The sequence below is a fragment of the Mirounga angustirostris genome, unplaced genomic scaffold (assembly GCF_029215605.1).
Source record: "Mirounga angustirostris isolate CCGP_5_RB_7025 unplaced genomic scaffold, mMirAng1.0.hap1 SCAF_11, whole genome shotgun sequence".
NCBI classification, from domain to species: domain Eukaryota; kingdom Metazoa; phylum Chordata; class Mammalia; order Carnivora; family Phocidae; genus Mirounga; species Mirounga angustirostris.
Window position 1 is genome coordinate 20,513,304 of NW_026991719.1, and position 24,971 is coordinate 20,538,274.

The following is a 24,971-nucleotide window of genomic DNA, read 5'->3' on the forward strand; positions in this document are numbered from 1 at the left end:
GGGCTCCCTGCTCCTTGGGAGCCTGCTTCTCCCTCTGCCTCTCCCCCTCTCTCTCTGTCTCTCATGAATAAATAAATAAAATCTTAAAAAAAAAAAAAGATGCTCAGATATCTAAACTTCAGAAATTTGGCGTGTTCCAAATTGTTTAATTCCTTCCAAAGAAGGACTACATATTCAACCTACATTCATATTGTTTCAATTATTTTTTTCTTTCTTTGTTTAGGGCTTACACACTAGAAATTTTCCTCACCGAAGACAAGGAAGTGACAAATCATATTCTTTGGAGCTTACCGCTAAATTGAGGCATTGAGTTGTGTCTTTGCTGAAAAGGAATCCACCTTTGGTAGGACCACTTCAAGCAAGCTGCAAGAATCCACCTCAGCTAAAGATTTAGAAATTCAAGCGTCATTCTTCTCTAAGTAACGCAAAAGCCTCTTCTTCTGTTCTATTACCTAGAAACAGGACGGTACCTGGCAAATGTGCTCGACTTAGTATTTAAGAACTGATGGGCCTACGCGATGACTGGTGCCCTGGGAAGGTAGCTCTCCCTGCTAGAAGAGCTGACAGATCTGGTTCTAAATTCTCAGGCAAGAGTGCACTGAGCCCCCACCCCCATCCCCACCCCAAATGCCTGGAAATCATCTTTCCTTACAAATAGGAAGCCCTTATCTCCCAATGAAGACTGGTAAAGGGGAAAGAAGAAATGAGAGAGTTTTCATTTTGATCCATGAATTCTCTATAGAAAATCGGAGTTTACCCCAATGAGTGACATCTTGAAAGAACTGTCTGTCAGTCAATCAACAGATATTTATCGAACCCCTCCTGTGTTCCAGACTCTATGAGGGGCCCACCGGAGCACTCCTTCCAGGGTATCCTGGGATAGAGTGGAAGAAGCAAGGGTTTTAGAATTAGATCTTGAGCTCATAAAATTTTTATTGTGATAGTATTTTATGCTACTAATTTCCTTAATGACCCAACAGAAGAGAGGAAGGTAAATCAATAGTATAAAATGATTTTACATAGAATTTAGAAATAGCAGAAGGTTTGCCAGAAAGAACTAGGCTAACCATATTACTTCCTACCAGGGCACCTTAGGGGATCCTGTTTTAATGAATAAATAAAAATGATGTGTAATTATCATATCAATTGCTTGCATCTAACTGAGTGCTTCTGGAGTTATTTGATGGTGCTTAAAAATCTTTGGTCTCTGAAGTGCGTTTAATGTCTCCTTGACTCTTATCTATATTATTAATTCGCAGATCAAAATTAACTTGGTGCTATGCAAATGAAGAGACTTCCAATGGATGAAATTTTACTGTAAAATATTAAATCCTTATTAATTATAACAGAACTGCAATATATTTTGAGGACATGTCAACGTACCGAAAAGACGACACTACAACTTAAAACAGTATTATCCAATAGAACTTTCTGCAGTGGTGTAATATTCTAGCTGCCCAAATAACACAGCCACTAGTTAGTTGCACGTGACTACTGAGCACTTGAAATGTGGCTAGTACCACTGAGGAACTAAAATTTAAATTTTATTTAATTTGAACGAATTAAAATTTAAATTGAAACAGCCATATGCAGTTAGTGGCTACCTTATTTGACAGTGCAGGCATAAAGAGAAAGTGAAAATGGATTCCAAGACCCTGAATTCCAGCTGTACTGTACCCTTATTAACTTGGGCATTTTACTTAAATTTTGTGCGTTTCAATTTTCTCACTTGAAAATGAGAACAAATAATATCCACCTCACAGGATTTGGAGTAAGAGGAATTGAGATGTATTCAGGCATTCCCCGATTTCCAAATAAGTGTCAATCAAGTACCAAAGTTAAATATGTGGAAAATGAATAACCAGCTCTCTCATTTAAAGGGAATTTGCATTCCTGGGGAGCTCATAAATATTATTAAATTCAGGATTATCCTCACTGTTCAGATAAAATATTTAATTACAATGTTTATAACTATTGGCTGGTAAGCAGTACCGTTAGCTTGGGGGTATCGGTGTATGGTGCACAAAAGCGGTAGGAATCAGAAAGTTAAATTTATAAAGTTGAGGTCAGCTTGTGTATGTAAAGTACATTGAGAACCAAAAAGGGTGATTAAAATGTCAACGCGATCATTTCTTCGTTATTGTTACAATTAACATCTTGATTGCCCAAGGAGGTTAAATAAACCCAGCTCATTTAACAGGTACAAATTAGCAGAAGAGGTAAGTAGTTAGGAGCTTAAGCACTTTTGTTGGACGTAATCACATGAAAGAAGGTACATAAAGTACTTACCACAGGGCACGTCACCTACTAAGGACTAAAAATTGCAGCCACTATTTTTTTTAAAGATTTCATTTGTAAGTAGTCTCTACACCCAACATGGAACTCGAACTCACAACCCTGAGATCAAGAGTCACATGCTCTACTGACTGAGCCAGCCACGTGACCCCAAATTGCAGCCATTATTATAGTAAGTGATGCTCTTGGGAGACCCATGAGATGAGAAGGCTCTGGTTATTTTTCAATTCGCAAAAGGTATGGGAGAACAGAGTGATTATTTGCACAGATTTAATTCTACATGACAGGACATAGAAAGATCAACTCAACTTTTAATATCCATAGCAGTCAAGAACTGAATCTAGTTGTTTTGATACCATTTCAAATCTATTTTTAGAATGAGGCATGAAAGAATGAATAAATGAATGACTAAAATGCCTCCTGATTCCCCCATTTACTCAACAAAATGAGCTGGTAAAACTCATGAGTCCTCAACATATACATTTTTCTGGGGCGCCTGGGGGGCTCAGTCGTTAAGCGTCTGCCTTCGGCTCAGGTCATGATCCCAGGGTCCTGGGATCGAGCCACGCATCGAGCTCCCTGCTCCACGGGAAGCCTGCTTCTCCCACTCCCCCTGCTTGTGTTCCTTCTCTCACTGCGTCTCTCTCTGTCAAATAAATAAATAAAATCTTTAAAATATATATATATATACACATTTTTCCAAATCAGAGACAATACTGAGATGAATGGGGAAGGGACCAGCTGGGGGAAATGGTCTACCAGTCACGTTGCTCAAGCTCCCGGTGGCTGTGGGCCCAGACTACTTTGTGAGGCATGTGGTGCTTTAACCAGCCATCCACAGGCACTCTAAAGGGCATGGGGAGGTTTTGAAAGAGTGCTGAAACAGGAAAGAGCAGAGCTGATGTCCTGAGACCTGAGAAACCACTCTCAGGGGTGTGGTGGGAAACCAGCTTTACTGTGAGGCAGAAACATATCATTGCCAGGAAGCTTCCCCTGGCCCTAATCTCTTCTTCACATCATCTGAAATCTTCTTACTATTTCATCCGACCACCTAAACTTTTTCTATCTAGAACTCATTTGGTTTAACAAGGCTCCACTAAAATGCACATTCCCCTGGGCACTCCCCCACCCCCAAAATAAAAGACCATATGTGGTGGTCTCACTTCTGTCATAATTGCATTCCAAGAAATTGAGAAATGGGTGTCAGGCTTTTGTGACTTTTCTAATAGGAAAATTTCTCATTTTATAGGATAATGACTGCTTGGTTAAAACATTTCTCCAAAGCCCTCAGGCTCCCACAGCATCATTCTTTGCCTTGAACCACCTACATTTCCTCAGACTGATTTGACTTTTTTTTAAGAAAGAGAATCTGTTCCTGTCATCTAATTCTATCCAGGGAGCTTGCATACTCAGACAGGGGATAAAGAAAGATGAGTCACAATTTTTCTTTTTTATCACCTTAAGATGGAGAGGATACTATTTCCATTTTGAGTGTGATTATATTAATTAGCACAGGTCCATTACACTCACAGATACCTATGACTTCCCTTTTTGGACCAACTTTGATATTCAGAGGCAAAAATCACTAAGAAAGCATGTACGTTACCGTTACCTTGCGCCAGAATGTGGGAGTGCCATTGTCCCGGACGTCCCCTTCTGTGGTGCTTTCCTGGTGGCCCACCATGTCTGCTCCTGATCTCCTTTCCCTGTTATCTAGAGGTCCTCTCTTCCCTCTGGAGTTCTTTTGAGTCACAGGCTGAAACTGTCCTTCTCTGGATTTACCGGAGCACTTGACCAAAGGTTGAGCTTGAAGACACGCTCGGAGGAGCTAGTCTTGTCCCAGTGATTGAATAAGCAGAGATCCAAGGTGCTGGGTGTTCTTGCTTTATTTACCACCGGCCTCCCCTTGTCCTCTCTGGGCTCTTGTTCACTGACAATGGCTGTGCTCTGGACTGGCTCTCTGATGGCCTGTGATGTGGGGAACAAGCAGGTTGTGGAGGAAGCTGCCCTCGTGAAAAAGGCCATTGTTTAATCTACCCGGTCCCTCCCTGGAGCTATGGCAACAAATTCCGTTGGTGAATTAACTATGTCATTGTGTGCCGCCAGCTCAACTGATTATGCTCCTGGAATGACAAACATGTTCTCTCTTTTTTTCAAGATAAAAAGTAGTCAAGACCTTGAAGTGTTAATATACAACTCAGCACTTTCTTTAAAGAGGAGAATACAGATAGAGAAAAATTGGATTCTAATAAACATTTTCTTTTCCAAGGAGCTCTTCTAAGCCCCACTGATAAATGGACTTGTGCATTTTAACCATGTAGAACCGTCCCAGTTTCTGTTAAGGTTATTTCCCCTCGAATAACATTGTGTGTTAAAAGGACTCTTTAAATATGCATGTGCTAGGGCTTTTCTGAGAAAAGGATTCTTTTTAAATCTGGCTGCAGCAGGGAGCGGCTGTTAATGTATCGTACCTCGGTTCAGAATAAAGATTGCTGTCCGTCTAAATTCACCTTAGCCACGTAAAGATTTTCCCTATTCCCTGCTAGCGGGAAACCTCTTAATCGCTTGCTCACATATTCCAGTCTCCAGGATGATACAACTTGCTCTGATCGGTTAAAGGAGACTTTCAACCTTGGCATCCATCTGTCCCGCGCTTTCTCCGTCTGGGGGGCTGGCGTGGGTGCTGGAGGAGCTCTGTCAGGGAATTCGCTGCTACTTTGCCTGGCGCATAGTGCGTAGTGTGTAGTGTGCTGACTTGGCGAGCTGGAATCAGTTTCCAAGGATGCCCCTCCCTTATGGCTCTGAGTTAGAGGTGGCCAAGAGAGGAATTTGCACAAGATGGGGAAGGTGAGTGTGAAGTAACAGCCGTTACTTTCCCCAGGTTGTCCTGGCTGGGCTTGGTGACAGAAGGTCCCAGCTGATCCTCACTCCCCTTGGCTCTCTGTCCAGATCTTCTTCCCAACAGCTGACCCTTTTAACAAACAGCAGCCTGGAGCCCACCATCAGACATTTCTGCAGCCCCACGGAGGTAGGAGCAGCTTCTGGTAGTTTGGGGGGGGGGGCGTTTCCTTCTGCACTTTCCAGCTGGATGTGCTGGGCTTCTGTCTGCAAGGTGGGTAACTTCTCCTATCATCCTACTCCCCCGCCGACCTCCACTCCTCCACCCCTCCCACAGTAGCTCTGCTTCAACTAAACTATGGCTGATACACTTATTTTTCCAAACAATATGAGAACTGTAGGAGAGAATCTTCAGCACGAGGGGATTTTAGAGGGCGACAGGGAGAAAATGCCATGGAACTTGCATCTAGAAGTGACGGAGGAACCCAAGGAAATAGGTGTTATATTTGTGTCAGACCTCTCTCCCAGGGCCCTGTAGCCCTCAACCTGCAAAAATTCTTTTCAGATCCAATCATGTTTTCAAATACTTTTCCTTCTTCATTCCTATGGTTTCCTGTCTTCCTCATTCTTCTCCCCCAGAGATCATCCCCCCACCCCAAAGAGGCTGAAATTGACTGTCAGAGGTAAACCACACTCCAGGTAGGTTGCAGTTAGTCAACAAAAGGAGAAAAAGAAAAGTCCAAGCCCTGCGCACATTATTTCTTCCAGAATGATCCACCGGAGTCCCTGAAATGATGGCCGAACCGACACAGCACACACAGATGGATTCAAAGAGAAGATTTCTCTGAAACTAAGGTCAAGTCTGGCTCAGCTGTCAGGAAAACATCATCCACCTCTATCTGCACTGGCTTGCTCTTGTCAGTAATGGAAAAATCACTCTTGTGTCATCAAGGCCCAGCGGTTCACAAGAGAGGCTTGTTTTGAAATTGCCTCTTGTTGTCATCTCTTAGAATGACAGTGCATTTGATTCTATTTCTGAGCTTCTCATCACACATCCAAAAGAAGAATCACTGCCCATCTATTTCTTCATTTAATTCCTGCTTAGAGTAGGCGATTATTTGTCATGAGCATTAGCAAGTTGAGAGGCTAGGTTATGGTTAATTTTGACTCTAAAGCAAATAGAATGGAGACAGGGCCACCAACACAACAACATACTGTGTTCTTATCGCAGATCTAGACAGGTCATTAAGTTAAGCCACTTACCCTTGGATCATGAAGATGTCCATTATCTGAACACTTATTGGTGGCTTTCTGGGATCTTCTCTGCTTTTGAGAGTCTCATAAGATAAATGGTCTCAGGGAATCCCTATGAACAATCCCCTGTGGTCTATACAAGGGGAGCTCCAGAGCCCTGAGAGTTGTGTCAGTGGGTAGAACCTAGTTGCCCAGGCCCACAGAGGTGGAAATGGGTGGGCAGCAGATCCCGGCTACTGGATAAGGTACCTTGTATGAATTAGAAAATGGTGCTTCTCTGGGCCCAGCAGCCCGACTTGGTGAACAGAGGGAGGGCTGGATTTTAGCCCCTAATTCTCTCAATCTGCAGGAAATCTTTGTAGCCCCTGAGCCTTGGGGAGAAGGGCATTATCGGGGAAGCAAACTGTGTCAGTCCCATTATAAGAGATACACTCTTGAATTTGGGGAAAAGTATCCTCGTGGTTCACGGGGTGAGGTGTTCTGTGCTGGGAGGTGTGGCTGGTCAACCAGGCCTCAGCTCCAGAGCTGATGAAACCACCCTTCTTTCACACAAATTCCCCAGGAGCGTTCTGTTTGCCTTCCTGGTACCTCACTAGTGGACAGAGTGTGCCCAGGATTATGGCTTTACGTGCCTCATTTGAGAGGGCCCTGTTTTAGTTTTCTTCTGAGGAGTCCATGTGGACTGGAGACCCTCACACCCCAACCCCTAGAATACTTTTGAGTTCTCCACCCAAATGTCCCGCCCTGTTTCCAGAGCTCTTGTGGCCCCTTCTTCAAGGCCATCCTCCTGGGGGTAACCTCCCCAGAGAATTGCATATCCTTGGGTATGAGGGGTGGTGGAGCTTTTAGCAGGAAAATGTGAACAGAATCTGTATATCTGGGCTGGCCCCACCCTGTGGTGTAGCACAGAGGAAGGCCTTTGACTCTGCTCCCCTCCCCCCCTGCCATATACACATGTACACACGGTCTGTTAGCATGATTTCAAACTTTTAAATATTTAGACAAATGATACAAAGGCCTCCATTCAGATTCTTGCCCTGACCCCACAAATGATAGCAGCAGGCCTGGCTAGAGGTATTTTAAATCACTGTATAAATTAATGGGTTAATTAGCATTTGCTGGTTATTTTAATTATAGTTAATTACAGGTAGTTTGTCATCAAAAGTCTAATCATCTCTGAATGTATGAACAATACGATTTTCTGAATCTAAGTGACTCAAGGTTAGATTCTGGACTGAGATGAAATAATTTGCGCCAACTCTAGCACAGTCCTTGGTATACGGTAGTTGCTTTGAAAATGACTGTTAATGAGTAAATGAATCCCTGAAGCGTTTTGTTAGCTGCCTCTCATCTTTTGCCCTGCCTGTGCTGGATAACTGGCTTAGAAACTCTTTGACAGACGAGTTCATCCAAGGCTGTTTTGGGAGTCTTAGTCAACTGGGCTGAGAAATTCTTTGACTGATGAATTTACCCAAGGCTCTTTTGGGGGGTCTTAGTCCAGAGATGAAGCCAGAGACGAGGAGATGGCAGCCTCTTTGGTCCTGGAGGAAAGTGATTAACTGTGACTCCCTGCCTTTTTGTTTTTCCTGAGCCCCTGGAATTAGCTAGCAACAGTTCTGAGGAAGGAATACAAAGTTTGGACTTTGCACTTCCGAGTGATGGACTAAAAACATACTCCACCCCCACGATGTCAAGACATGTCCAAGTTCAAGTGTAGAATTGAAGTATTTTGCACATTCCATCGGATTTACTGAACATGGACTCCGTATCAAGCCCTCAACCAAAATCTGAAGGCCATCACAGCAGTACCAGCCTTCGCGGGATTACGAATCAGTATACGAGGTGATGTTACCTTGAGTATTTCCCTGACTTAAATAATCTATTTTAGCACCCCCAACTCATCATTCTTTATTCCCCCTTACCCTGCTTTGTTTGACTTCATTAAGGACAGATGATGTGTACTGGTTTACTATCTCTCTCTCCCAGGAGAGTGAAAGGGCAAGGACTTTTTGCTTCACTGCCGATGTCCCCAGTGACTAGAAGAGTGCCTGGCACACATAAGTGCTCAGTAAACATTTTGTTGATGAGCATATTAATTTGGCATCAAAATTGCACTAATTTTTTTTCTCATTCAATTTGGCTTTGAGTGGGTAGGAGAATAGCACAAAGAAAAGCAATCTGGTTTGACGGTGGGAGGTGCTCCTGAAGGGACTAGAGGCAAATAATGCTAAGGATGGAGTTGAGATCTGGAGAGCAGCTGGTGTCAAAGAAAAATAAATGCCCTGAGAAACTGTAGGAAGCAAGGACCTTTGGAATGTTTTAGCTTTCTTTTTAGGCACACAGTCCTTGCAGTTTGCAGTAACTTGCTGAAACAAAGAAGCTCCAGGCAAAGAAGCACGTTTATTGATCCACTGGGCCATTAACAAAACTTCCTCTAAGGTGTTAGAGTGATAAGGCAAGTAACTCAGAGATGGTTTTCCTCCCCTCACTTCGTAACAGCTATTTTCATGGATTGCTGGGGTTTTGCAGACATTTTTTTCTCTAACAGAAAAACCGACTTTCTGCCTGGTGTGAGACTGACTTGAAGAAAAACTGAACATGACATATTTTATAACTGCTTCTACATCTTTCCCATGGCTTTTTGCTTTTTCACTAGCAAAATGATGCAAAATTTTTGTGCTTGGCCAAGGGAACCTGATCCATTGTACATTTTTTCCTTTTCCCGCCTCCATTCTGTCACCCACCTGGGAAGAAGGGAGTCTTCACCTTCAACTGTGGATCTTTTTTTTTTTTTTCCAAAGATTTATTTATTTGAGAGAGCCGAGGGAGGCGCAGAGGAAGAGAGAGAATCCTCAGACTCCCTTTTGAGCATGGAGCCCAACGTGGGGCTCCATCCCAGGACCCTGAGATCATGACCTGAGCGGAAATCAAGAGTCAGACGCTTAACTGACTGAGCCACCCAGGAGCCCCTCAACTGTGGATATTTAAGAGGTTCTTTTGTGGGAGGGGCTGCAGGTTAAATGATTTCTAAGAACTTCTGCACCTCAAAGTATCAATTAGTGTATCAACTGTATCAATTGGTGATTATAAGAGAAATACACTTAGATGCCCTGTGAAAATCTATGGAGAAAGATAACATATAACATTTCCAAACTTTTTTTTGTTTTTAACATTTCCAAGCTTTTGATTCAAGAAAATGAACTCAAATATCTTGAAATAAATCTATGTAGTTAAGAAACTTTGGGCCAGAGGGTGGAAGTTATGTGCACTGAAAACTAGAAAAGACTGCTAAGAAAAATTAAAGAAAACATACAAAAAGGGAGAACTGTGTCATGTTCATGGATTGGAAGACTCAAAGTTGTTAAAATATCTATTTTCTTGGGGCACCTGGGTGGCCCAGTCAGTTGGGCATCTGCCTTCGGCTCGGGTCATAATCCCGGGGTCCTGGGATGGAGCCCCACGTCAGGCTCCCTGCTCGGTAGGGAGCCTGCTTATTCCTCTCCCCCCTCTCATTCTCATGCTCTCTCTCTCTCATGAATGAATAAAATCTTCAAAAAAAAAAAAAAGGAACAAGAGATGGTACAATGATTTAAAAAATATATATCTATTTTCTCCAAATTAATCTATATATTCAGTATAATCCCAGTCAAAATCCCTGCAAGCTTTCTGGTAGAAATTGACTCCATGATTCTAAAAATTATATGGACATTTAGAAAGACCTAAATTAGCCAGAATAACTTTGAAAAAGAAGAACAGTGTTGGAGAATTCAGAACCCCTGATTTTAAGACTTATTATAAGGGGGGCACAGTCAGTTAAGCATCCGATTCTTGATTTTGGCTCAGGTCATGATCTCAGGATCCTGAGATGGAGCCCGGGGTTGTGCTCTGCACTCAGTGCAGAGTCTGCGTGTCCCTCTCCCTACCCCCCACTTGCTCTAGTTCTTTCTCTCTCTCTCTCAAATAAATAAATAAAATCTTTTTTTAAAAAGACTGACTATAAAGCTACAGTAGTCAAGACAGTGTGGTATTGCCATTAGTATAGACACATGGATGGAACAAAATAGAAAATCCAGAAATAGACCCACGTATATGTGATAAATTGATTTTTTATAAAAGTGCCAAGATAATTCAATGGTTAAAAAATTGCCTTTAGGGGTGCCTGGCTGGTTCAGTTAGTAGAGCAAGCTGCTCTTGATCTCGGGGTCATGAGTTCGAACCCCACATTGGGTGCAGAGATTAAGATTTTATTTATTTATTTTATTTTAGAGAGAAAGAGAGAGAGCAAGTGGGGGGGTGGGGAAGAGGGGCAGGCAGGGAGGGAGAGAGAGAACACCAAGCAGACTCAGTGCTGAGCATGGAGCCTGACACAGGGCTCAATCCCACAACCTCGAGATCATGACCTGAGCTGAAACCAAGAGTTGGAGGCTTAAGTGACTGAGCCACCCAGGGGTCCCTAGTGTAGAGATTACTTTTAAAAAATCGTCTTAGGGGCGCCTGGGTGGCTCAGATGGTTAAGCCTCTGCCTTTGGCTCAGGTCATGATCTCTGGGTCCTGGGATTGAGCCCCACGTCGGGCTCCCTCCTAGGTGGGGAGTCTGCTTCTCTCTCTCCCTCTGCCTGCTCCCCTCTGCTCGTGATCTCTCGCTCTCAAATGAATAAATAAAATCTCTAAAAAATCGCTTTAAAAAATGCCATTCATAACAGCATTGTTCACAATAGCCAAAAGCTGGAAGCAATCTAAATGTCCACCACTGGATGAATGGAAAAACAAAATGTGGTATATACATATCATGGAATATTATTTAGCTTTGAAAAGGAAGGACATTTTGAAATGTGCTACAACCAGATGAACCTCAAGGACATTAGGTTAAGTGAAATAAGCCAGCCATGCACAAAAAAATTACTGTATGATACCACTTATATGAAGTACCTAGAGCAGTCAAATTCATAGAGACAGAAAGTAGAATGGTGGTTGTTAAGGGCTGGAGGAGCGAGGAATGAGGAATTATTGTTTAATGGGTACAGAGTTTCAATTTGTGTTAATGAAAAATTCTGGAGATTGGTTGCACAGCAATGTGAATGTACTTAGCGCTACTGAATTGTACACTTAAAAATGGTTAAGATGATTACTTTTACATTATGTGTATTGTAGCACAATTAAAAATTAAAGTGATTCTAGAACAACTGGATTTCCATAAGCAACAAATGAACCTTGATCCTTATCATACATTATGTATAAAAATTAACATGAAATGGATCGTAGACCTGAAAAATGTAAAATGTAAAAGCCACAAGATTTCTAGAATAAAACAGGAGAAAAATCTTTATGACCTCAGGTTAGGCAAACATTTCTTAGGACACAAAACGCATGAACCATAACGAAATAAAGGGAAAACGCTGAATTACATCAAAAATAAAAGTTTTGGTTTTCAAAAGACACAGTTAAGAAAACGAAAGGGTAAGCCTCAGACTGGGAGAAGATATTTGCAAAACACATTTTGTAAAGGACTTTTATTTAGGATGTATAAAAATTCTTATAATTTAATAATTGGACAAATAAGTAAAGTTTTAAAAAATGAACAATGGAGGGCGCCTGGGTGGCTCAGTTGGTTAAGCGACTGCCTTCGGCTCAGGTCATGATCCTGGAGTCCCGGGATCGAGTTCCGCATCGGGCTCCCTGCTCGGCGGGGAGCCTGCTTCTCCCTCTGACCCTCCCCCCTCTCATGCGCTCTCTGTCTCTCTCATTCTCTCTGTCTCAAATAAATAAATAAAATCTTTAAAAAAAAAAAAATGAACAATGGAGGGGTGCCTGGCTAGCTCAGTCAGTGGAACACCTGATTCTTGATTCCAGGGTTGTGAGTTCAAACCCCATTTTGGGTGTGGAGCCTATTTAAAAAAATTCTAGGGGTGCCTGGGTGGCTCAGTCAATTAAGCATCTGCCTTCAGCTCCGGTCATGATCCCAGAGTCCTGGGATTGAGCCCTGCGTCATTGGGCTTCTTGCTGAGCAGGGAGTCTGGTTCTCTCTCTCCCTCTCTTGTTCCCTGGACTTGTGCTTTCTCTCAAATAAATAAATAAAATATTTTTTTAAAGTTCTAAAAAAATTAAAGTGGGCAAACGATTTGAAAAAATATTTCATCAAAGAATATACACAAGAGATGGCCAAGAGACTTCTGGTTTTAGCTCCCATATGTAAAGTGCTTGAAATTTGTTGCTACCATCCTTATATCAAGAAAAATATGGATAGGGGTGCCTGGGTGGCTCAGTTGGTTAAGTGTCTGCCTTCAGCTCAGGTCGTGATCCCAGGGTCCTGGAATCCAGCCCCATGTTGTTGGGCTTCCTGCTCAGCAGGGAGTCTGCTTCTCCCTCTCCCTCTGCTGCTCCCCCTGCTTGTGTGTGCTCTCTCTCTCTCTGTCAAATAAATAAATTTAAAAAAAGAAAAGAAAAGTATGGATAAACTGAAAAATCAATGACTTTTTTTAGACCCATCAGAGAACTGAGATAACAAGGAGAATTACCATCCCCAAACCTAGAGAGAGAGGCACATACAGAGATCTCATAGCTGACATCTGCTCACATGGAACAGAAGCTCCTGGAACCATAATCTGGTGGAAATACTGAAATGGTAATTTTAATAAATTGTTGGAGACTGAGTATGGACTAACATGAAGTTAAGAAATTCCTGGGGCTGCAATCACAGAAAGGACCCCATATTTTGTGGGCTTTTCCTCCAGGAAACCCACCAGATTCTCACCTTGAGGATCTGAGAAATATCCCCTGGAGACCCTGGCAGAAGAAGAGGAAGAATAACCATCAGGAAAGCCTCCCAGAACGCTCTGATCACAAAGACCTACTCTCCAGGGGCAAGACTGTCAGAGGGCAATACTGCAATATTAGTCCCAGTTAGGGAAAGGAATTTGAGCCTTCTCCAGCCTTCCTATCTCACCTAAGGAGAAATAAAGACAACCATATTCCATATGGGATGAAACTTCGAGGAGATAAATTGGAACTGCTGCACTAAGGGAAAGAAGTAGGGGAACCATATGAAAATACCAGTAGGAGGAGAAAGAGAAAATAGAGCAGAAGAAATATTTGAATAACGGCCAAGAACCTTCCAAAGAATTGGTCATTAATACAACAGACACAAAACTACAGACCCAGTAAGCTCAGAGAACACCAAGCAAGGTAAATACTGAAACAATCAAACAAACAACAATGACAAAACCCCAAACCTAGGAATATCTTATTCAAACTGCAAAAAAAAAAAAAAAAAAAGACAAGGTGAAAATCTCGAGGAAGTCAGAAGTGGAGGGTGGTGGTGGAAACTTTACTTATAAAATAAGGATAAGAATTACAGTAGGCTTCTCATCAGAAACCGTGTAATAGATGTTCTGAGGCTCAATTTCCAATGTGTGGGTTGGGGCATTTCATTACATAACATAACAAAAGACACCTTTCCCATTCTCACCACTTAGGAAATTCCAAGTGTTTCAGGAGCTCTGTGCCAGAACCAAGGATGAAGACCAAATACATATTTCTTATTATGCAAGCAAGTCAGGAGTGGAGTGAAATCACTAAAGTGTTGGGAGGGAAAAGAAAAAACACTTGCCAACCTAGAAGTCTTTATCCAGTGGAATTACCCTTCAAAAGTGAAGGAAGAAGATGGGGTTGAGTATAACTTGCAGAATTTAAGAAATAGAACAACTTCTTTGTAATTGCTTAACATAATAGCAACAAGATATTTGGAAATTCTTAAACAATTTTTAGCAATGATCAGAAATGTTTTTGACTTCATTTATTCTGATTTTGTTGATGTATACGGCCCAGAGAACAAAGAATGTTGCATGAAAAATATATAGATTGACCCTCATTTGAATTCCCATTATTGTGGATATGGAATAATTCTGTTTATGTTTTTCCAGATTAATTGCTCATGATTTGTTTTTTTTTCATTTTGTCAGCTTTTACGGAATTCTGAAATACTGATACAACAAAAATGTTATGCCAACTTTGAAACTTTTCATTTATTTCTAATGCTATTTAGGTCTTGTCCATATATTTAATATCAAAAGGTTGAAGCCTGCTTAATGAGTGCTAATTTTTTTCAGTGTTTTAGGTAGTTACCAATTAAAAAAACCTTTTTTTTTTAGATTTTATTTATTCATTTGACAGAGAGAGAGAGAGCACAAGCAGGGGGAGTGGCAGGCAGAGGGAGAGGGAGAAGCAGACTTCCCACTGAGCAGGGAGCCCAACGCGGGACTCAATCCCAGGACCCTGGGATCATGACCTGAGCTGATGGCAGATGCCCAACTGACTGAACCATCCAGGCATCCCAGATAATTACCATTTTTGAGAGATTATTCTCCTGTAGGAAATGAAAGGCTATTTACTATGCATTCACATTTTTAAATTTTATTTTATTTTTTTAAAGATTTTATTTATGAGAGAGAGAGAGCAGGGGGAGGAGCAGAAAGGAGAGGGAGAGGGACAAGTAGACTCTGTGCTGAGCACAGAACCTGACATGGGGCTCGATCTCAGGACCCTGAGATCATGACGTGAGCTGAAACCACGAGTTGGACACTCAACTGACTAAGCCACCCAGGTGCCCTGCATTCACATTTTTTTATTTTTTTATTTTATTTTTTATTTATTTTTTTATAAAGATTTTATTTATTTATTTGACAGAGAGAGATATAGCAAGAGAGGGAACACAAGCAGAGGGACTGGTAGAGGGAGAAGCAGGCTTCCCGCTGAGCAGGGAGCCCGATGCAGGGCTCGATCCCAGGACCCCGGGATCACGACCCGAGCCGAAGGCAGACACTTAATGACTGAGCCACCCAGGTGCCCTGCATTCACATTTTTTTAAAGTAAGCTCGACACCCAGTGTGGGGCTTGAACTCATGACCCTGAGATCAAGAGTCACAATGTTTACTGACTGAGCTGGCCAGGTGCCTCTATATTTTTCATTTTATTTTATTTTTTTGTAAAGATTTTATTTATTTATTTGACAGAGAGATAGCGAGAGCAGGAACACAAGCAGGGGGAGTGGGAGAGGGAGAAGCGGGCTTCCTGCCGAGCAGGGAGCCCGATGTGGGACTCGATCCCAGGACCCTGGGATCATGACCTGAGCTGAAGGCAGACGCTTAACGACTGAGCCACCCAGGCGCCCTATATTTTTCATTTTAAAATGCAGCTTGGAAATGACTTTTCATTATATGAATGGTCTTAAAAAAAATAAAGCTGCTGAAACACACACCAAAAAAAGCAGAGAAATTAGAGACTTTCTCAGACAAATAGACTGAGAGAATTGATTGCCAGCAGACTTGCCCTTCAAGAAATGTTAAAAGAGGTTCTTTAGGCAGAAGAAAAATAATACAGGTCAGAAACTGAGATCTACATAGAGTAAAGAAGAGCATCAGAGAAAGAATGAATGAAATTTTTACTTATTTATGTATTTACTTATTTCTGTAGGCTCCACGCCCAGTGTGGAGCCCAACACGGGGCTTGAACTCACGACCCTGAGATTAAGACCTGAGCTGAGATGAAGAGTCAGATGCTTAACTGACTGAGCCTCCCAGATACCCCTGGTAAAATAAACTTTTTAAGTTTTCTTTCTCTTAATTGATTTAAAAGATAACTAAAGCAAAGCAGTAACAAGGTATTGGGTGACTAGAGTGTATGGATAAGAAATGAATGACAGCAATGTCACAAGGGACAGGAAGGAGGAATTGGGCATACTCAATTATAAGGTACCTGCACCACATGTGAAGCAGTACAGTGTTATCTAAAGGTGGACTTAGAGTATTTTTAAATGTATATTGTAAACCCTAGGGCAGCCACTAACAAAGTTTAAAAGAAAAAGAAAGTGTAAACATTATGCAAAGGGAGGAGATCAAATGGAATCACATAAAATTCTCCATTAAAACCAGAGAAATGGAAAAAAAAAAAAAACAAGGAACAAAGAGAAACAAAGAACAAATGCAGTGATGAGAACACAATTACAAATGGCCAATAGGCACATAAAAAGATACTCGGCATCATCAGTCATCAGGGAAAAAAAAAATTCACAATGAGGTACTAATATATAACCAGTAGAATGAAAATGAAAATTAAAACTGATAGTACTGCTGAATCTCTCCTACATTGCTGGTGGGAATGTAAAATAGCCCAGCCACTTTGGAAAACAGTTTGGCAATTTATTTTAAAGTTAAACATATACTTACCATATGACTCCGCAATCCCACTCATAAGTATTTACCCAAGAGAAATGAAACATGTCCATATAAAGACCTGTACACAAAATTATAGAAATGGACAACAGATTAGTGGTTGTCAGTTGTTAAGGAGGGGGTGGGGGTAGGGGTTGAGCAGGAGGCGAGCAGGTGTAGCTATATAAGGGCAACAATAAGGGATCTTAGAAATGTCTTGTACCTTGACTGTATCAATGTCAATATCCTGGTTGTGATATGATACTATAGTTTTGCAAAATGTTACCATTGGGAGACACTGTGTAAAGGATATACATGGATTTTTTCTGTATTATTTCTCATAACTGCATGTGAATTTACAACTATCTCAAAATTTAAAGTTTAGTTTAAACTTTAAACCGCTGGCTCAGTAGGTAGGAGCGTGTGACTCTTGATCTCAGGGCTGTGAGTTCAAGCCCCACGTTGGGAGCAAAGCTTACTTTAAAAAAAACAAACAAACATGTAAGGCAGCCTACAACATGTAAAAACAAGTAAATATTGACGGGATTTTTTAGAAACATGCCTATTGTATTAAAGAGATATAGATATAATGTAGTAAGTCATCAAGTGTAGCTAACCATTAAGTATTTATGCCAATGGAAGGAAATGAAAGATCAATCAAGACACGATCTTTGTTTTTGATCCAAGGATAACATATACAGGTTCAGAAAGCATCAGATTTGTACACACAAATATAACTTTCCGCAGACTTACCTTGTTAATAATGTCTGATCTAAGGGAAAAGCCCCTCCCCCACTTTTGAATACCTTTCATTTCCAGGATGATCTTTTATTTTTTTTTAATTTTTAAAAAAGATTTTATTTATTTATTTATTTACTTGAGAGAGAGCGAGAGCGAGTGGTGGGGGTGGGCGCAGAGAAGCAGAGGGAGACAGACAAGCAGACTCTGTGCTGAGCGTGGAGCCCGATGTGAGGCTCAATCTCACAACCCTGAGACCATGACCTGAGCCAAAATCAAGAGTCGGACACTTAACTGACTGAGCCAGGCAGGTGCCCCCAGGATGATCTTTTAAAGCAGATGATTATAAAACAAACTATTGACTGTGCCTGAACTAACAACAACTGTTTGGGAAAGTCTGTCTTTCTGGCAGAAATTATTCAGTAAGTAGTTAAGGACAAAGGGAAATGAAATCTAAGTCGTTATTACTGTGGAAGGAACACACAGGGTGATATGATAAAGCAACAAGTGATTACTGCTTGAACTAAAATGATTCTCCATCCCCTAAGCCCATACCACGGAGATGCAGTCAGACTGATTTCTCTCAGTACAGAAGCTTAACTAGAGGGGTGGTTTCACATTATTTCTAATAAAGCTAGTGTTGGTCTTGCATGAGTCTTTTAGGTAAACCAGACCAGACATCATTCCATTGAAAGGAAGCCACCATACTAAATGCTATAAGATACTAAAGAGTGAAAGTCCTTAGAACACGTGGGAAATGAGCCCTGCTTCCTCATGGAAAGAGGTGTGCCCAACTGATTATTTATATCAACATTAACCATCCTTCTGATGACTAAAAGGTTTAGCAGTCCCCCCTTAAACCACTTGTTCTCAACTTTGGCTGGACATTGGAACCCCATCTTTAGAAATTCTGATTTAATAGGTTTGAGGAGCTACTGGGTATTGGACCTTTGAAAAACTGCTCAGATGATTATAATTACCAGCCGAAGTTGAGAACCATGCTCTCAACTTTATAGAACGCTGGCCATATGCAAATTAAGAAGCCCTCATGCTACCATCCTCCCCTAAAATTCACTATTGACAGACTGTATGATCAGTCTCCTAACTCTCAATTCTTTCTTAACTTTGCCCCAATACCTTTAATAATTCCCACATGAAATCTGGTTTTCTGTTGCCAAGTGGTAGTTCATGCTGCTGATGTAGAAGGTTCTGAAGCATTGGTACAGTTATTTGTCTTTGGGGGCAGGTTTTATTCACAATGACATTGCATATTTATGCTGTGAGCCAGGGCTCAGTTATTACAAAAGATTTGTCCATTGGTCAAAATTCATGTGGACTAACTTGAGGACATTGCTCCCTACCAGGTTGGGAAGAAGAGGATTGTGTGGTAGTAGGTTTGAAGAAAGGGTTCAGATGCAGTAACGTTGATGGCCAAAAATAATTCTACATAGAACAGCACTCAAATGTGGCTAATTCTCCTTCCAAGTTTTTAGTTTAATTAGTGCTGTCTAGTTAAGATATACATGCAAATGTCTCTGTTTGTTTTTATTGTTTGATAATTAATTATTTTTCATGACCATCTTAAGAAAATAGATTTTTCTGTCTGGAAGTGACCAGAGTGGCAGGGATTAGAGATCAAGTCATTCAAGGGCAAAGCTTCTAGACTCAGTGTTTCATACTCGATTCCTCAGTATTAAACCTCATAGGGCATAATGGGTTGGCTGGGCGGCAGGAAGTGGGGGTACATATCTACGTGGTTGGCACATATTTAAATTACTGTTGGTTTTTCTGGAATCTCACAGTATTTATTCGTTAAAAAATTAAAATGCAAGGGGGGAGAGAAGAGAATTGAACATTTTTGGTCATTAATTCCTCTCAGGATTATGTCCTTCCCCCAATTTAATTGATCTAGAAAACCACCTTATAATTGTTCCGCCTGAAAGGGTTTTTGTTCTTAGTGTTGTAAGTACTGACTCGATTTTCTTAGAACACTCAGAGATAGTTTCTTAGGGACAGACCTAGTTTACTTAAACTCACAAGGGACACATTCTAACTAAAATAAATACCCATTAACTGATAGTGGGGAATCATCATTTTCCAAACACTGGAATGCTCTCATCTTCTGTTTAGCATTCTTCTGTCCCAGTATTTAAGTATCTGAAATACTAACTAGGAGATTGCTTGGTGACTTTGGAATGAGGATAGAGCAAAGAAACAGAATGCTGTGTCAGCTGGAGATACTAGTTATAAGCAACAGAAACAGACTTTGGCTGATTTGAGAAAAAAGGAGGTGGAGAAGAAAGGGGAGTGGGGGATGGAGGAGGGAAAGAGAGGAGGTTGTGAGAAGATCTCAGAGATCCACAGAATCACTAGGAAGCCTGGAGGAGCAAGCTGAAGGAGGTAGGCACATAGCGGGTCCCTGAAGTTGAAGTCGCTGGTAGAAATCACACCTCCACCATTGCTGCCCAGCAGGAAGTGGGAAGCTGCTACCACTGACACAAAGCATGTCCCTGTTTTTTGTGACACTAGTTCCAAATTCAAACTCCTTTGTGGAAATGGCCAAGCATAAAACTGTTCATGTGGTAGCTGGCAGAGGTGCTGGGACAAAAGCATTTTCAGCTTCTTTTTTTTAAGATTTTATTTATTTATTTGACAGAGAGACTACAAGCAGGGGGAGGGGCAGGGAGAGGGAGAGAAGGCATCCCAAGCCGACTTCCCGCTGAGTTCAGAGCCTGACAGGGGGGCTGACTCCAGGACGGCCCCCGAGATCCCACAACCCGAGCCTAAACCAAGAGTCAGACGCTCAACTGACTGAGCCACCCAGGTGTCCCCCTATGCCTTTTAATAAGCAAGTAAGTCAAGAGAGGGTCTTTGCAACTTAGGTGCTGGGAAAATGATTTGAGCTTGGGCACCACCAGCTAGATGACCAGGGGAGTTGCATATCTACTCATACCGCCCGGAATCCCTGTGGGACGTCAAGAGCACACACAGCGCCACTCCTTTCCTTGCCTATTTTCAGCTGGCAGACAATCATCTCTCCACAGCTGCACATAAACCACATTACCTAGTTGTGTTCAAAACCTCCGCATGGCCACAAAGCTGATTTTGTTAATAAACCCAAAGATAACCAGGTTCATGCTAGCAAACTCACACTGCTATTGACCTGAGTCTTAATTTATTGATTGCAATGAGAAATATATCTGGCAGTACACCTGCCAGAATAGAATTTGGTTGGCTGGTTGTCTTCCCCTCTAGAAAGAAAAAAAAAGAGTCTAGTTTATGAAAGACAGTTTGCTTGGAGAGTAGACAAATAGCTTGGGCTGGTATGGTGGCTTCACAGATGTTAGACCAAGGCTCTTTTCATTCTGTTCCATCATCTCCATGTGTGGCTGTCGTCTTCAGAGTTATCTCATAATCCAAGATGGCTGTTGGAGCTTCCACCATCACATCCGTGCTGCAGGAAGGAAGAGAGAAAAGGCAAAAGGGCAAAAAAAGAGAGTTCCCTTCCGGATGTATCCAATTTCATTAAGCAGCCTTCCTGTAACTCTCCCCACAATGGTACTGCTTAAGTCTTGTGTGCCAGAAATTAGTCATTTAGCTAAACCTTGGTGCAAAGGAGGCTGGGAAATACAGGACTTTTCTCTGTCAATGCGCCCAGCCAAAAGTCCACACTTCATTACAAGAATAAGGGGGAGAATGAATGTAGCAGTAGGCAAATAGCAATTTCTTGACATACCTACCTCGTAGAGTTATTAGTAAGATCAGAGTAATGGTAAAGCTTACTGTAAAAATACAATAAGAATAATAGCTATTTGTTGAATGCCTTTTAGGTGTTGGCATCTTAATGGCACTGTACATGTATTATTTCAATGAAATTTCACAATTGCTCCTTAGGTAAGTATAAGCACCTTTGTTTTATAGAGGAAGAAACTGAGGTTTCAGTAACCAGCTGATGGTCACTTAAAAGTAGTAGTCTAAGAATCAAACCCAAAATCTGACTCTACCTGATGTTGTAATGCCTCCTGGCATAATATTAAAGAGAACAAATTGTAAGCAAAAAGAATCTATAATGCTATCATCTGGAGAAGCTATACTCCATTTTACATAGCATTGCTATTTGATATACAGTTGTAATTAAGTGTGCATATCACTTTTCCTTCTGCTCTTTTCACTTTATAAAATATCATACACATTTCCCATGTTTTGAGTTTTCCCAATTATTTTACCTTTTTGATGTCATGTCACATTATTAAACTTCTTTTCTCTCTCTTTTTTTTAAAGATCTTATTTATTTATTTGAGAGAGAGGGGGAGAGCGCATGGGGGGGCGCAGAGGGAGAAGAAGGCTCCCCCTGAGCAAGGAGCCCAATGATGCGATGATGCGGGGCTTGATCCCAGGACTCAGGGATCATGACCGGAGCCAAAGGCAGCCACTTAACTGACCGAGCCACCCAGGCACCCCTAAACCTCTTCTCTGATGTAGACATTTAGGTCCTAACTTTTTGCGGATGGAAAATAGTAGCCATTGACATCTTTACATTTATTCTGTTTCTTGTGGGTTATTTTCTGTTAACTTTTACCCACAGAAATCATGGTTTGAAAGATAAAAGCATGCTATGGTACTTGCCACATCTTGCAATATTATTTTCCAGAAGGTTGTACCTATTTACACTGCCACTAGCAAAAAATAAGCAGTTCCTCAACAGCAGTTTACCAGCAATGGATAGAGTTTATATAGAGAGATATAGATAAAAAGATAGAAATGAGGGGAAATAGTATCTCACTTTAGTCTTAATTTGTTTTTCTTTGTTTTTAGTAATAATGATAAATTTAAAAAACTTTTCAGTTTGTAAAACCAGTGCAAAACTCATCCTGTGTTGGGCAGGAGAGAGCAAGTTTAAGACAAATTGTAATTTTTTTTTTGCATGACTAGATAACAAAGGTAGATTTACAATGAAGTTAATGAAACCATCTTCGAGGCCTCTTGCTTGCTTATGGGCCACTTCTGAGGCTCTGGAAGATGCTCTAGCAATGGTCTCGTGTTTTTGTGAAAATTCACAAAAGTAAGATTTTTAACTACAATCTGTTATGGCTACTTGGTGGTTTGCTGGTAAACTGTCTCTCTCTCAAAAAAAAGGGGGGGCTGTTTTTTTTATTTGTAGCATTTGCCCATTGCCATGGTGTAAATACTCCCTCTATGGCTGATTTCAAGCTACCAAAAACTTAACAAGCAGATTATGAAATTCCTGAATATGTAACAATCAGCTCTTGAGAATCACCACCTGTTCCTTCGATAGACTTCTCTTCCTGCCTGGTAGTGGTGGTGGAGTGGGCACAGTCATCGTGGGATTCTCCTATGGGAAAGTTGAGTTGGTGTTGCATTGCATTTAGATTTGGTGGCATCTATGTCAGTTGAAAGCACTCTCATTATATTTAAGATACTGATAGACCTCCTGGTGTAGGAATAGCTTCCAGGAATATTCCTACCCCACTGTGCTGACTTGGAGTTTTTACCTGAACGTGCAGGGCCAGAAGTGATATCATAATATGAAAGTGTCCTACAGGTCCTGGCTCCTGGAAGTATGTGGGTCATGAAAGAGAAACAAGATGTGAAATGCTTAGAGTTCTAAGGTGGCATGTGGAAAATGATCAGACATGTGATGCTGTAAAGGAAAGATTTGGTTCTTATTAATGCCTAGCCAAAACAGTTCTCTCCTGTTAGGAATAAACTTTATAATATCAAAGTTGCAACAATTTCTTTAAAGGGAAAGTATAGGCATAAATCTGTATTAGTGCTTTAAATAATAGTGGATCTAAGTGTGAATTACTAAATGCTATGTATCATAACATATGGATCATATCCTAACATGATATTAAGTAATGGTATAAAACTGAAAGAAAAATTTCAAAAAAAATCAGAAGTTAAGAAACAAACATTGATCAGCCATGCTGGAGGACAGATTGAATTATCTTTATATTCTCTTTAGAGAAAATTATATTATAAAATTGTCACATGAGGAAGAGAGCAACAAGTATGTTGGCAAAAATGTAGGAAATAATATCACAAATGTGGGGCAGGCACATGTATAAAAATGTTATACCTATTTGGAAAAATATAAAATGAGATATATATATGCATTGTACAGAATACGAGCATATAATGCCCTTTTTTTTCTTTCGTAACAGTGACATTTTGCAAGAGTCCGGGCCAGATGTTTTATAGACCGTCCTATGCTTTTAATATATCTGATTGTTTCTTCATGGTTAGATTCAGGTTAATTTTTTGCAAGAAGATTATATAGGTGATGTTGTTCCCTTTTCCAAGTGCATCACATAAGGAGGCATATGATTGCCCCTTATTGGTGATGCTTCTTTTGGTCAACAGGGTAAGATAGTGCTTTATATATATACATACATATGTATACATACACACATTTATATCTATAAATCACACAGCTACTGTGTTTACACGCTAAGAAGCAAAGTTATCAGGCAAGACTCAGAGTGCGCAGCAGGAGGCAGTCGCTTTCCCAAGGCTCTGGGGAAACCGGTCCAACCACGCCCATCCTACTGCCCGACCGCGTCTTTTTTCTAGGAAAATCAACTCTCAGAACCAGAAAGTCCCTACTCTAACGGGCCCAAATCTTTTCCCATCAGCATGGATGCGCCTGCGCAGCGAGCTTCCTGGCGTCTCCTTTCCAGCGCCCGGCCGCTTCTTTTTCCCGCTCTCCTCGGCCTCCCAGTCACTCGAGCTTTTTCCCTAAGGGGTCATAACAGGGCGCCAAACTCGCGTCCGCGGGAAGGCCGGGGGCGGGGCGGGGCGCGGCGCGGCGCGGCGCGGCGCGGCACGTCAGTGGCCTTCCGGGCGGAAGTCCGCAGCCTCCGGAGCCTCTGATTGGTTTTCAGCCTGGCGCCTGTCTCGGCCGCCGCGCCAGTTTCGGGCTGGTTGGCGCGGAATCGGGATACTTCAGGACCATGGCGCCCGTGAATGGCGAGGACTGCGACCTGGGGTCGAGCGGTGAGGGACGACCCCGCGTGCGGGGTACCGGGTGGGAGTGCAGGGACCGTGGCATGATTGCGGGTGGTGAGGGCTCTGGAGAGGTCATTTTTTTTATTTTTTCTTAGGGAGGCGCGCGTCCGGGTCGCCTGACGGGTCCTTTTGGGCGCGGACCTCGGTTGTCCCCGGCTGGGACCCATTTGGTGTCGGTGGGGCTTCCTCGCAGGGCCGTTTGCTCCTGGAAAACCAGAACGCATCCCTTGCAGGGCCTGTGTCACTGCTGGTCTCCGCACTAGTTTGCATTTTCTTGTTATTGCTTTTGGTGACTGCGTTCCACGTGCTGGGCACACCTTCATCAGAGTGGCCCCAGTGGGGCAGAGTCTTGGTTCAGAGTATCTAACAACTCTGGCCCCAAGTATCTCTTTGAGGGCTAGGACAGAACGGATGCGCACCCTTTCTGTAGAAACTCACAGGGAAATTTTCATAATAATTCAGCAGGAAAGAAGGTCTCAGGACTGTCACCAGAAGATACAAATGCGTTTTGTCTTTTTAGGTAATGGGTTTCAACCTCATGCATTAACATTTTTTTCTTTCAAATTCTATGGAAAGTTCGTCAAGTGCTGTATAGAAATAGGGTTCACAATC

General features: G+C 41.8%; 1 protein-coding gene across 3 annotated transcripts in view; it reads left to right on the top strand.

Annotated features, from left to right (window-relative positions):
- The first annotated feature begins 24,202 nt into the window (after positions 1 to 24,202).
- The window catches only part of POLA1 (DNA polymerase alpha 1, catalytic subunit), a 296,400-nt gene continuing 295,631 nt past the window's right edge, over positions 24,203 to 24,971 (top strand). For all 3 annotated transcript variants that reach the window (XM_045876010.3, XM_045876011.3, XM_045876012.3), the window contains exon 1: positions 24,203 to 24,347. In XM_045876010.3, the coding sequence (XP_045731966.1) occupies positions 24,305 to 24,347 (43 nt within the window). In that variant the 5' untranslated portion in view covers positions 24,203 to 24,304. The remainder of the gene's footprint in view (positions 24,348 to 24,971) is intronic.